Source organism: Rhinichthys klamathensis, unplaced genomic scaffold (genome assembly GCF_029890125.1).
Source record: "Rhinichthys klamathensis goyatoka isolate OS25496 unplaced genomic scaffold, OSU_Roscu_1.1 h1tg000223l_1, whole genome shotgun sequence".
Taxonomy (NCBI): domain Eukaryota; kingdom Metazoa; phylum Chordata; class Actinopteri; order Cypriniformes; family Leuciscidae; genus Rhinichthys; species Rhinichthys klamathensis.
Genome location: NW_026606747.1, coordinates 3722079 through 3737129, shown reverse-complemented (window position 1 = coordinate 3737129; position 15051 = coordinate 3722079). Strand labels below are relative to the sequence as shown.

The window sequence follows — 15051 nt, the reverse complement described above, 5'->3', positions numbered from 1 at the left end:
TATTTTCACCTGGTTTTCGAATTCTTCATCAGTAGGCCTATACTACAAATCCACTTCCTTACGCAAAAACTGACTATAAGATTAGGCTTTTTTCATAGATGAAGGATGGTAACTTCTAGAATGTAGAAAATTATTCTTATGTGTGGATTTACGAAATACTGTCGTCTGTAGCGCCTGTCCAGTAGATCTCAAAATCTTAACATATAGAAGACATACTGTATCCCAAGGAAAATCGTATGGAGTCAAGTCTGGAATTTAAAATCGGAATCGGATGTTTTATGATACACAGATCGGCCAGTCTCCACTTTTTACCTATAATTTGAGAGATATGCTGGTTTATCTTACACTCCGCCTATCAATTTTCTTACAGCGCTTGATCCGGGCAATATCCCTTGTAGGAGTTGCGTGAATTATAATGCTATGATTAGGCTTTCCACATCCACGGACTGGCAAGATATTCTCTGTGAGAGGGAGAATTACTTGCCGTACGTCCTTTGTTGTGTACTTACTTAAATGCCCATGTGGGCTTTGTTATGTTGGTAAAACAAAAAGAGAGTTAAGAATACGATTACACGAACACAAAAGTAACATACATAATCACAACATTAAGTCACCAGTGGCTAGACATGTTAATGAATTTGGGCATGATATTTGTACTTTGAAATGTCAAGGCATCGAGTTAGTTAAACCTCTTCAACGGGGTGGAGATAGGGAGCGCTATCTCCTTCAACGAGAGGCTTTCTGGATTTATACGCTTCAAACAGTATACCCCAATGGTTTAAATGAAGAATTAGCTTTAAAGTGTTTCTTGAAAAGTCTATTTTTATTTCTTGGTAATTGTTTATAAGGGTCACATGTGAGCATTATCTATGGCCTGTTCTGTTGTGTTATTCCTTGTGTGTTTCTACAATGTTGGTAACCTGATGCACCTGACGGTGATTTGAGGACGTTCATGGGGTTCACCTGTGATGTTTAAAAGCAATCCCTTTGGTGTTTCACACCCCACACTGATGATGGCTTGGGCTGAAACGTGTCTTTGTGGACATGGTATTAATAAATATATGAGATATAACTAGAGAGTGGGTTCCAGCACACGTGGGAATTCAAGGTAATGAGGAAGCAGACAAAATAGCCAAAGAATCATTAAAAATGAAAGACCCAAATATAAACATGTCACTTAGTAGAGCAGAAGGAAAACATTTTATTTTAGAAACGTGCAATAAGAAATGGCAGACAGTTTGGGGCTCGTGTCATACAGGTCGGCATTATTACAAAGTCCAAAAAAAACATAAAGAGAGGCAATATAATTCACAACTTAAGTAGAAGAGAACAAGTTATTTTCACACATTTAAGAACAGGACATTCGAATCTAAATCATACTTTACACATTATAGGGAGGCATAACACAGGTTTATGTTTAGTATGTTTAATAGAGGAGACAGTATAACATGTATTGAAGAAATGTAAGGCTTATAATAAAGAAAGGAGGATTCTTAAGGGAGAATTGCAAGCTGTAGGATGCCAGGAATATAACCAACTTATTAAATGATGGTCCAAAATCAGGAAAACAAATAAATACAATCATGAGATTTATTAAGAATAGTGGGTTATATAATAGGATATAGGAGTATTTAGTTCATTCTTTTCACACTCCATCACAATAGGTGGCGGTATGCACCTTTAAAGTTGGTTCGCAACCTGCCATAAAACCAAAAGAAGAAGAAGAACTAGAGAGTGCGGTTTTCCATCTTTATTTGATAACTTCTTTATAACTCGCACCTATAAACGGTTTGGGAGTTGAGGGCGCCTGTTCTCAGCAATATATGTGTTAGGGGCATATATTATTACATTATATCAGGTTAGATTAGTTATAGTATATTGTTATTATTAATTATAGTAGCTATATTATAGTATTGTTATATTAATTAAGATTATTTGAATTGCTTCAGATTTGGACTGGACTGCTGGTTGATTTGGATTGTGTGTTTGGATGTGTTTGCTTTGTGACCTCTTGCTTTCTGCTGGTAATGGAGCCAGCAAGACGGAGGAAGTCCTCTCCTGCCCGGGAGTATTTTGAAATGGTTGCTCACAATAAGGTATGTGTATAAACTGATATAATAATAATCATCCTCACTATATGGCTGTATAATATTCCATGTTTCAATGTGAAATGCTTGCTGTGCCTGAAGGAGCGGACATACAGCAATAACACCTCCAAAAGAAATGGTGAATGAGGCCCAGGTGAACATGGTCATCAAGGACTCCCAACCCTTGTCCATTGTGGATGATGATGGGTTTCGGGAGCTCCTGCATGTGTTGGATCCCACTTATGTTGTCCCAACTCGAAAGGTATGTGATTTAATTAAGTGGTTCATCATTATTTAACAAGTTGAAAGTAAGAGTAACTGCATTTATTATTATCTGAAGGTCATGGTTGATAATGGAGAAGGCCAGAGAGCAGTTGCAGAAAGGTACAGCTATAAGCCTAACCTCTGACATGTGGACATATCCCTAAACGTGGAGCTACATGTGCTACTGTAATCAGAGGTTCTGGTCTCCATTCTGCTTCCAGTATCACAGCCCCAGCTCAGCTGCCAGCCTCTTCAGAAGCAGCTCAATCCTCAGACCACAGTAAGTAGGACGTTTCTTTATTGTGTGAATTTTCACATTAGTGAGTAGTACTATTAGGTGACCTTTGGCATCTGCTGGATAGCACGATTGATCACAGTAGAATGAGTTAGAAGAAGTGGAACTACTGTAGAAGTGGACCGCTTTTTATCAGAAGTGATGAATACTTGTCCGCTACTTCTTTGCACAGTAGCTACTGTAGGTGTCACTAGTGAGCAATGCTGAATGAAGCTTCGAGTAATGAACCTTTGGGTGAAGCAATGGGCTGCGAGGTCTCAGTGCTTCAGGAAGCCTCATTTAGCCATCACCAGCCTCGGTTTCCCATCACTATGCTGGCAGTTCAATTGAGATGATGACTATTGCAGGTAGATTTCCCCAGAACAGACAGGGAAACACCAGGGGAAGACACAAGGAATAACCTGAGAACAGGTCAGAGAGTCTTTCCTTGTTCAAGGCCAGACGAACGCTTAGGGGTGTGCTTTCATGTGGAGCTGATGAGGTGAGGGAATGGTGGCAGGTGCGCGTGATGGAGTGTGTGCAGGAGGGAGCCAAGAGGATTCTGGGAAACGTAGTGACTGGAGATCGCGACAGTGGGAAATATATTGTGATAACGTTTTTTTTCTTTCAGAAGGGTGGTTAGGGTTGACCAGCAAACAGCATAATATTAATCACAAACTATTCACCATAATATTATTCATATAGTATTAATTATAATAATAGTAGCATATATGGAATCCACAACAATTAAAAACAAAGCATGCAAAAATGTTTCGCATTTATTATTCAACTCATAGCTAATAACAAGTAGAGATATACATTTTCAATATATTTTGATCACTGAACTGGTTTCCATTTCAGAAATCTGGTCACCTTAGAGTGAACATAACCGAATTAAGCAGAAACTGTATTTAATCTCATCTGGACTACTGCATTTCACTTTATTTCGGCCTTAATCGCTCCGTCCAAGAACCAGAGCGCTAGAGCGTTTCAGGCGGCCGGTCCCAATCCTTCAAACACATTAGATTAGCACCCAAAGCTTAAAAAATTATTTATTCTTTATGCCTTTTCAATAAATTAATTTTTTGGTCAGGTTATTTTATGGTTTAAATGCGCAGTATTATGTGATGCAATGTGAAGTGTTTTATTATTTATTATCATGTTTGTAATTAGTTTCATTGCATTATTGTTAAGCACATTTGAACAGTTTTGTGATTATATAGTGCTATATAAATGAAGTGGCAATGTCAATGTGTCCCTAGCCAACCAGCCCGTTTAACAAAACACCCCAGGCTGAATAGATGTACAGATGTAGTCTTGGATTGGTTTTTATTTTTTGACAAGTCAAGCCCACTTCTAGGTCAATGCACAAACAGCGAACATGGCAGTGAATGGATCCCCATCTGATAGTCTGTGCTATATAATGCTCTTGTCACAGACTAACACGTGCACTTTCTCACACTTTCTCTCGATCTCACACATCCGCGCATCTAACACTCATCTCACGACGCTGCCTGTTCGCTGTAAGTACCCTTTTTGTGCTCCAGTGTTTAGTCATTTCTTTTAGCTAAATAATTTGCTACGTTCTTTTTAATATTTTTTTAAATTAAAACATGTTTAACACAATTACCCAAAAGCAAAGACTGTGAAACCACACCAGAAAGTGGATTTTGTAGACATGGGTGTTGTTTTGTTGTTGTGAGACAGACTTTAGAGTGATTATTGAAATAATCACAGCAATATTAAGAATTATCACAGCAAGTGAACAACTTGTTTTTGTGTATTTCATACTAACTATGGTTGTGATGAACACACTATTGTGAAGAAAGAACCGTTACAAAGCTTGGCAGGCTTTGCTATTCAGCTGCGAGTCGAGTTAAAAGCCAGAATAAGCCTTTTGTAAAAATGCTGACGTGAACTGCGCTCTCTGTCCAACTGTCTTTCTTTTAACACAATAGTCCTCACTGACTGTCACACTTTCTGGATGTTTTTTGTGTGTGTCTCAGCACTATTTTTATCACCAAGAACTTCAGTAGCGGTACTTCCTTGAAAGTTGGAAGACTTTAGGAAGGCTTTTCTTTGTTTAAAAATGACTTCACGAGTTCATTAGTGAAACACGGCAGGAGATATTCAGCAGAATGTCCTTGCTGCTCTTTTCCGCGTTATGAAAATCAGACGGCAAGCAGGAGCGGTCAAGCACAAAAAAGCAAGTTTAAGCCACCATGCAGTGAACATCATCTCTTCCGCCACTGTGGCTTATGCATATTCATGATGTGATTATTCATGACTCGTGTGGAAAAATATCAAACCAGCTGCTATACAGTGGAGGGAAAACATTTATAGGGTTCACTATTGCAAATGTTGCATTCGAGTTTGAATTGGTAAATGAAAAAGGTTACTGACTTGAACAATTTATTTTTTAGTAAAGTGAGGCTATGGGGTCTCAGTACTTCCCAGCACGATCCACACTCTTCCAGAAGGAGCCGAGTGGAGTCACGTACCGTGTGCCGGCTTTGGTCTACGTTCCTCGATCCAGCTGTTTCTTGGCCTTCTGTGAGGAGAGACTGACTCCGGCTGACGCTCAAGCACATCTGCTGGTCATGCGCAAAGGCACCTTTTACAAAAACTATGTGGAAGTAAGCTGGTTTTAACATATATCAACAATATTATAACTATTAACCCCCCTGTGCTCTTCACGTGTTGGTAAAAAATGGCCGAATGTTTTATTTTTGTTGTGAATGCTATATTTTAGTTTGATAATGTTTTTTATACTAAATTATATTTACGCTTGTCAAGTTGTCTAGGTGTTATAAATAGTTCAGCTCTGCCCAAACAGGCTTGCTCAACACATGAAGGATGCAAAGTGACAACTCAATACCTTTTTAATGCTTTATTTTTCTTCCAGATGGTTTTGATGCCATTAGTTGAATATGTTGAAACAGTTGAATTGTTGAATAGAGTAGCTGAAATGAATTGAATGACATATGATTAGGGACTATGGAATGGGGAATGTTTTGATAACCTTAAAACAAAAAATAAAAATGCATTACTTTACACAATAAACAATGCATGACACAGCAAAAAAGCATGGCTTTGATTAAAGTAAACGTTTAAAGGAAAAGCTGCCATTGTGCTCATGTTTTGTGTGTTCTGTTCTTTGACGCAACAACGCTGTATTTATAATCCATTTATTCACTTTTTGAGCATAGACCTGAACATTTAATTTCCAACTTAAACTGTGGTAAATCTTGAATGCTTTAGAGCACAGACTGAAGTTTGATCTCTTTTCAAAGACGACACTTGGCAGATTATTGCTGAAGTGAAAAAAGTTTTAAAAAGTGAACTTAAAGTAACAGAATTTTACATGTATTGTTATGAAAAATGCACAAAATACTATTAATACTAAATCACATTTACTCTTAACCTGCAAGAAAGCCATAAATCTAAATAAGTTGAAAGTTAAAAAATGAGCTTTCAAGTAAGATTTTGTTTGGCTGCAGCATCAGTCGCTTCCACTAGATGAAATTCATCTCCCATTCATTTCCAATGCGCTCATTATTGACCGCACAAGTCAAGTCATCTTCATTTATATAGCGCTTTTAACAATGTAGATTGTTTCAAAGCAGCTTTACAGAGATAAACTTAATATAATTTAAGGTAACAGAGATTGTTTGGTTTTATAGCGGTTCTTGAATAATGTTATTTTCCAGCTAAAGTAAGTTTTGATAGATTCATTTCCGTTGAAATGATCATTTGTTATTAAATTAGGGGCCGCTAAGACGACACCGTTCTCTCTAAACAGACTTTAAACGTGAACCTGTGATAAACGCTGATGGCGTTCACATGCGCATTAAGAATTGATTCTATAGTTATGTGCGTTTGAATATATGTGCGCAGGTTTGTAATTCCCTACAAACCATGCCTAAACAAACTACTTTTCTTGCCTATAAATTTTATACAGAATTTTATTTTATTTTATCACTTCGGGGTTGGTACGTGAACCCTAATTTCCACAACGCTTTATCTGTAGAGTGGAATAGGGATCCTCCATAGGGAGAGGCTAGTTGGCACTTCAGCACTGCGTTGTCATCGGGTCCAGGCGAATCTCCTTCGTCAGATCTGGAAACGGCCTGGATCCGGCAGGCTGCGGGAAAACCTTGGGATAAACAAAGACACTAAAGTTAGCGTAGATGCCATTCTTCTTATGATGTAACGAGTACATCAGGATTTAAGGGAAGTGTTCCCAGTTCCGGCTGACCTAATCTATGCAGCCTAATATTGAATATAATGTATTATGTGAATGCTAGGTGTTTTTAGTCTAGCTTTGAACTGACAGAATGTGTCTGCTTCCCCGACAATGGTAGGAAGACTATTCCAAAGTTTTGGTGCTAAATAGGAAAAGGATCTCCCGCCTGCAGTCGATTTTGATATTCTAGCTCGCTCAAGTACTTTGGAGCTAAACCATTTAGTGCTTTGTAAGTAATCAGCAATATTTTGAAATTAATACGATGTTTAATAGGCAGCCAATGCAGTGTTGACAGAACCGGGCTAATATGGTCATATTTCCTGGTTCTGGTAAGAACTCGAGCTGCTGCGTTTTGGACCAGCTGGAGTTTGTTTATTAAGCGTGCAGGGCAACCACCCAGTAGAGCATTACAATAATCTAGCCTTGAGGTCATGAACGCATGAACTAATTGTTCCGCATTTGTCAATGAGAGCATTATTATGGCGTAATTTAGATATATGTTTAAGATGGAAAAATGCGGTTTTACAGATACTAGACATGTGACTTTCAAATGAAAGATTGGTATCAAAGAGCACACCCAGGTTCCTAACCGACAACGAAGACTTAACAGAGCAGCCATTAAGTGTTAGACAGTATTCTGGGTTATTACGTGTGGAAGTTTTTTGTCCAATAATTAGAATCTCTGTCTTTTCAGAATTTAGTAGTAGGAAATTACTAGTCATCCAATTTTTTATATCAGCTATGCATTCTGTTAATTTTGTGAATTGGTAAGTTTCGTTAGGTTTTGAAGAAATATACAGCTGAGTATCATCGGCATAACAGTGAAAGCTAATTTCATGTTTCAAATGGTAGCATGTACAGAGAACAGCAACAGTCCTAGTACTGAGCCTTGTGGTACACCATACTGAACTTGTGATCGATAAGACATCTCTTCATTTACTGCTACAAACTGACAACGGTCAGATAATTATGATTTAAACCATGCTAGTGCAATTCCACTAATGCCAACATAGTTTTCTAGTCTATTTAAAAAAAAATGTTGTGGTCAATGGTGTCAAATGCAGCACTAAGATCAAGTAACACTAATAGAGAGATACAACCGCGATCGGATGATAAGAGCAAGTCATTTGTGACTCTAATGAGAGCAGTCTCAGTGCTATGGTACGGTTTAAATCCGGACTGAAAATCCTCGCTGATATCATTTCTTTCAAGAAAGGAACACAGTTGTGAGGATACTGCTTTTTCTAATATCTTTGACAGAAAAGGTAGATTCCAGATTTGCCTGTAATTGACTAATTTTGTATGATCAAGTTGCGGTTTTTTAACAAGCGGTTTAATCATAGCCAGCTTAAAGGTTTTTGGTATGTATCCTAGAGACAAAGATGAATTAATGATAGTAAGAAGAGGATCTATGACCTCTGGAAGCATCTCTTTCAGTAGCTTAGTTGGTATAGGGTCTAACATACAAGTTGTCGATTTTAGATGATTTAACGAGTTTGCAAAATTCTTCCTCTCCTATAGCAACAAACACGACCGGCCCGAGGCATAAGCGAACTAAGCGGCTGCTTGGGGCCCCTTGGCCACCAGGGGGCCCCCCAATCGAGTCGAAAAATCGAAAAATATTTTTTTTAGATGACTTAAACAAGTGACATAAATGAATGAATTAATATGAATGAATGAATAATTAAAGACAAGAAAATTAAGATTTCATGATCAATATACCTCCCTACAACTGCTGCTGTCTGCCAGCATTTAAGTCATGCGCATAATCTAGACACCTCGCGCGTGCATAGACAATTCGTGCGCAACTGCGCATAGTAGCGGACTCGCGGTAATGTTAAGCCAAGTCACAAAAAAGTTTCCCTCTGGTGCCGAAAATAGAACGAAGAAAATGACAGAGGAGGAGAAAAAAAGAGCAAGATAAAAGTATGTTTGCATGATTATTTACGGTATGTTTTGAGCAGCATTGAACCATTCCTATCTACGGCAAGCCCAGAGGGGAAAAATACATTGCATACACACACAGATACAACGAGCGCCAGTACATCATTACCGGTGTTATAGTAACAGACTTTGTTGGATTCTGTCATGTACAATCCAACAAAGTCTGTTACAATAATAATAAGAAAAAGATTTTGTGGACAGTTACACTGTATTGAGACAGTTGAGAAATAATAATATTTTTGACAGTTTTCAACAATAATTGTCATTGTTGAACCCTTGCTCTTATTATGTTTTTAATTTCTCAGTTGTCATTTTTTTTAGCAAATCATTTATTTTTGATATGTTTTGAGACAGTTTTAAGAAGTTTTAAAGAGTTAGTAAAAGAGTAAAGTAAAAGTAAAAAAATATATTTAAGTAGGCTATCTATTTTTTTATGAAGTGTTTATTTTGTATTTATACATAACCTCATTGTATTAATTTATAATGTATCATTATTGCGTGATATTTGTGTCAATAATCGTCAAGCACATGTGACTCCACGTAGTGGGAGGGGCCCCCAAATCAAATTCTGCTTAGGGCCCCCAAAAGGCTCGGGCCGGCTCTGGCAACAAACGAATAAAATTTTTCCTCCGGGAGACTACAATGCACTCCCTGATGCGATACTGTTGTAGACGGTTGCATAGTTATAATTTTGTCTCTGATATTATCGATCTTATAAGTGAAGAAGTTCATAAAGTCATTACTGCTGTGTTGCTTAGAAACTTCTGGGCTAGAAGCTTTATTTTTCGTTAGTTTAGCCACTTGTTCAAATAAATACCTAGGATTATGTTTATTTTCTTCTAATAGGGTTGAAAAATAAGCAGATCTTTTAAAGCCTCTCTGTAAGCAATCGAGCTCTCCTTCCATGAAATCCGAAATACCTCTAGTTTAGTTTTCTTCCAGTTGCGCTCCATTTTTCTGGCTGCTCTCTTAAGGGCCTGGGTGTGCTCGTTGTACCACGGCGTTGGACTATTTTCTTTAATCTTCTTTAAGCGCAACGGAGCAACTGCGTCTAAAGTGCTAGAAAAGAGAGAGTTAAAAGTTTCTGTTGCAATATCAAGTTCTTCTAAACCAGTGGTTCTCAAACCTGTCCTGGAGGACCCCCAACACTGCACGTTTTCTTTGTCTCCCTAATCAAACACACCTGATTCAACTCATCAGCTCATTTTAATGAGCTGATGAGCCAGCACTTTTAGCCAGCACTTTTAAATTTGATTTGATGTCAGGCTCTCTGGGTCCCGGCAAACATGTGACTATGGTGGCTGGTATCACTATTTTCACGTTCCTTGTGATCGAATCACCAATTACCAGGGCACAATCAACCGATCTCTCAGTGGGTGTTTCACTGAGCGGGGCAAATCGATTTGTTATGGTAATCAGAACGGACGAGTGGTTTTTTGATCCGCGACAAGAGCGATCCCTAACTGTTACCCATTTGCCTTGCTGCACAGGCAATAATTCAGCCGGAACCGAATCATGTAAAGAGTTCACTATGCTAGGCGCATCCAAAAAAGTATCTAAAACTGCAGCACAATTACTATCCTCAATTAAAGTTTGGATGCGTGTCTCTAGTTTTGAAATCTCCGTCAGACTGTCTCCTTGCACGGGTGGTGCGTTAACAGGCTAGCGAGTTACTAGCGTGTTGTGCTAACAATAACGGAAGCTAGCGATGTCAGGTTAATCTGAGATGTTTGGTACGCTGTATTTAGTAGTATATAAACAACAAAAAATTATAGTAAATGATGGTTCAAAACAGAAAGAAATACGAAGCTAATACGAGGCTTAGACGGAGCTTACAGCCTCGAAGCAAACAAACTCACAGCAAACTCACAGCAGGCAGCAAGGCAGACACAAGTGTGACTATTTTTTTACAGGACCATTTAACCTGTTCAAATCATGTCCATGCTTTTTTTGTGTTCCCATAGCAAGTGCCAAAACCTTTCGTACTATTCCAATGAAGTAAAAAAAAAGTAAAATATTTCGGTCCAAACAGCACCAAAGGTTTAACCGTATAGATTATATGTTTTTTTGATAATAAAAAAAGCATCTTCTCTCTCCTCAGTGGAAAGACATGGAGGTGTTAAGTAGCGCTCGACTGGAGGGCTACCGCTCAATGAACCCTTGCCCCGTTTACGATGAGTTTACGGGCACCATCTTCTTGTTCTTCATTGCTGTTCTGGGTCACACCTCTGAGTCTTACCAGTTAATTACAGGGAAGAACGTGACCCGTCTGTGCTACGTGTCTAGCAGTGACCAAGGGGACACCTGGAGCTCCGTCACAGACCTCACCAGGACGCTCTTAGGGGACACCATTAAAGGTAAAGTCCTCTGTCCGGATACGTAAAGCCAATGTTAAAATAGTCTCTCTTAACCCAGATTAAAAGGTAAAGTTCACCCAAAAATGTAATTTCAGTCACTCTTCTGTGGAACACAACTGGAGGTTTTTCAATGAATGTCCTTGTTGGGTGAATTCAACCCAATGGCAACCCAGTTTGGTTCACATAATGTTTCACATCTTCATTTTTGGGTGAAATATTCCTTGGTGAGATTGTAAACCGTGAAATGTTGTTTGCTTGAGCAGCCCATCATGTCAACTTGTGACACATGGTGTGACTTTGTGTTTGTCTGACCAATTTAATTCCTTTTGGTGAGGCCAGTGGATGTAACTATAGACTGCAGTCTTAAGCCCAATTCTCACCGCACCTACAGACACAGTCTAGAGTTGGGTATCGTTTGAATTTTAACCGATTACGATTCTACTTATCGATTACGATTCTTATCGATTTCCTAATATCGATTCCAATAAGATAAAAATAAACCTTAGATATCATTCACATTTATTTTAAGTCTTATTGTAAAACATTTCAGTGTGGCTGAATACCATGAACAAATATCAACAGGCTAAAGAAAACTTACACAAGGAACTTTTGCCTATGGTTAAAAAAATACCATAGAAATAACTATCCTATCTAATTTAAATTTCAAGCATTATTAAAGACTCAGTAATTACAAAACAAAAAATGATCAATCGCAGCAAATAAATACAACTGAACAAATATATGTTTGAAATAAACAGTTTTAAGATATTTAGGTACACAAACTAATCAAAGGTAAAATAACACTGCACTTTAAAAATAAAATATAAATTACAAATATAGTTACAAAAGTTATTCAGTCAAGAACAGCGAGTGAATTTTCTTGGTCTTTTGTTTGATTACTGTTATATACCGTTACTCGTGGGCAGCGTCTTACGCTTGAATGGTTTAAAATGCACACAAAGGAATCGATAAGAGGAATCGAAATATAATTTTTTTTAACAAGTATCCGATTCCGGACCTCAAGTATTTTCGATTCCCAACCCTAACACAGACCAACGGATTACACCACATCACTGCTCAGACATCCTAACGCAGATTCAGCATGTTCAATCGGCGACAACAAGCTCCAACAAAACCCAACGAAGTGTCTGTCGGTACGGTGTGAAATGGCCTTTAATTTCCACATGTACACTGCTTTGTTTGATATTTTGCACAAACATGTTTTTAAAATAATTAAGAAACCCTTGTGTGTGTTTTATTGCTGGCAGAGTGGGCCACTTTTGCTGTGGGTCCAGGTCACGGCACACAATTAAAATCTGGAAGGCTGATAATCCCAGCCTATGCCTACCATATCGACTGCAGAAATTGCTTCGGACGGAAGTGCAAGACTTCGTCACACTCGTTTTGTTTTTATAGTGACACGCATGGAAATGTGTGGCATTTTGGAGAGGCGCTGTCCGCGCCAGAGAGCGTGGAGTGTCAGATGGTGTCGGTAGATGAGGAAGACGGACTCAACATTTTGTACTGCAATGCCCGGAGTGTATCAGGGTCTCGGGTGCAGGCCGTTAGTTTTGATAATGGAGCCGTTTTTCGCAACGGCCAGCTGGTGCAGAAACTAGTGGAGCAGAACAATGGGTGTCATGGCAGTGTGATTGGATTTCCAGCCCCAGTCTACCAGCTCGGGCAATCCCAACACTGTGTGAGACAGTTGAGGTCCATCTACAGCCCACCAGCTCTCAGCATATCCCCGGCTCTGAGCACTTCACAGAACTTCCTCCCGCCAACATGGGTGGTTTATTCTCACCCCACACACCCGAACGCCCGCCGAGACCTGGGAGTCTACCTCAGTCTTCTGCCACGAGACCCAGACAGCTGGTCAGGACCGTGGATCATATACGATGGCCCTAGTGCATACTCAGACTTGGCTTATGTTGAGCTGATGTCTGGTGATGCCCCGGCGGTTGCCGTCTTTGCCTGCCTGTTTGAGAGCGGCACATGGACGGCTTATGATGAGATTTCCTTCTGCATCTTCACACTGTATGAGCTAATCGACCACCTTCCACACAACGACCAACAAAGAAGAGGGTTTAAGAAGAGGGACAGGATCTGGGAGCGCTGCTTTGTCTGCTGATTCCATGCGTGTAACAGTAAAATCCTGAAGAATTGAAAAGATGGCTCCCTTTCAAATTATGGGTGTGAATTTGAATCTATCTATCTATCTATCCTATCTATTCTATCTATGATAGGGGGCGCTGTTACGGATCTTCTAGCAGTGATGGAAGCATTGCTTATGCACATTCATTGTAGTCTTTGAAAAAAAAATCAGCTTTTTCTTTTTTTAATTAAACTTACCCACATTCAAGTGTTGATAAAAAAAACATGAGGGTGAGTAAGTGATGACAGACCTGTCATATTTGGGTGGGCTATCTCTTTAATGTTTAAATTTTATAGCATACTATCACTGCAAGATGTACTTAGGGCTGTCGCGAATGCAAGTAACCGCAGCAACCGCGAACCACGTTTTTTTTCTTTTTTCATAAGGCCACCCTTCGTACTTCGTACCATGTGTATTGAATGTTAAATAAGTTAATAATGATAACAAGACTATTTATCATGGTGATTTGTACAGAGGCTTCGTGGATTTGGACTTAAGCCTAAACAGACAGTGAATGTATCGACTGAGCGTGTGCGATTACCTGCGTCTGTCTTTGAAGTCAAGTCATGTATATTCGTGAAAAGGTTGCCGTTTCCAAGGAAAGCGAAATATTTGTCGTATCACCCTTTTAACGTGTAAGGGTATTTACCATGAATGGCGTCAGCGCTGGTCAGCATTACACAGCGCGAAGAAGCCGTGGGGGGAAAGCAGCGAGTCACGCATTGAATCAATGCCATTGGTCTCTATTAAGTGAAGCTTCAGCTTTGCCCAAAAATGAAGCATTGCTGGCCAGCTGAGCCTTGAAAAGTGGAGCCCAAAGTAAAAAATAATAATTAACGCCTTGTTTCATTACATCTATCATTTATATAAGCTAGTTTTCTAATCAGCTTTTTTGAATGTTTTCGTTGAATGAACGGTTTAATGACTCACATATTCCACCAAGGCAGAGCTGGTGCTGGTTCGGAGCCAGAGCCTAGTTTCAAATCGGTTCTTTGTTTTTCGACCACCAAAGCACCAGCTCCGAACCAGTAAAAGTGGTTCTTAAGTGGCACCAAATCATTGCTGGTCTAGAAGTAAGAACGTCAGCGGCTGGGGGCGGGGTTACCGTGACCAACAAGACGAACAGAAACTTGTGACCGCCATTTTTTAAATAGCAGCTAATCGAGCTAATAGCAGCTCGATTGTAATCTCCGTTTATGAAAGTTACGGTAAGCTGCACGAACGCGTTGTATTCGCCGTGTTTGGATGCCGATGTAAGTTAGGTTTGCAAAGCCATGAGCATCAATAGTAACGTTAACGCAACGACTGCCATTGCTGATAGAAGGCTTGTTCGAGATGCATCGGAGCGGCGCGGACCGATCAGAGCTGCGGGAGTGTGTGGAGAGCATACGACTTCTTGTGCTTTTCGATCGCTTTTGCAGTGCTTTGATGTCATGCGCTAATCGGTCTGCGAGAAGCCAATGCATCTTGAACAAGTCTAGTGTGTTTGTGTTTGGCGCTGCCGCGCTAGCGTTGCTGGGCAACATGAGATGTATACAGTGACGTAAGACCTGGCTCTGTGGTGGCTCTCTGGCCTGTGGAAAGGCAAACCGGTTCTTAGAAAGCTCGTCAGTCGAACTAACTCCCAACCGGCAATAGTACTAGCTCTGAACTAGCACCTGGTTCTTGCTGGTGGAAAAGGGGTATCAAAGACAGTCCGTTGGCGTAACAATGTAACTGCGCGC

The 15051-nt window shown here is 39.6% G+C and overlaps 1 protein-coding gene across 1 annotated transcript; it reads left to right on the top strand.

Annotated features, from left to right (window-relative positions):
- Positions 1 to 4048: 4048 nt before the first annotated feature.
- neu4 (sialidase 4) lies at positions 4049 to 13390 on the top strand. The gene is made up of 4 exons (XM_056264608.1): positions 4049 to 4148; positions 5049 to 5261; positions 10917 to 11172; positions 12441 to 13390. The coding sequence occupies exons 2-4, from the start codon at positions 5061 to 5063 to the stop codon at positions 13301 to 13303; spliced, it is 1320 nt and encodes a 439-aa protein (XP_056120583.1). The 5' UTR covers positions 4049 to 4148; positions 5049 to 5060; the 3' UTR covers positions 13304 to 13390.
- The last annotated feature ends 1661 nt before the right edge of the window (positions 13391 to 15051 follow it).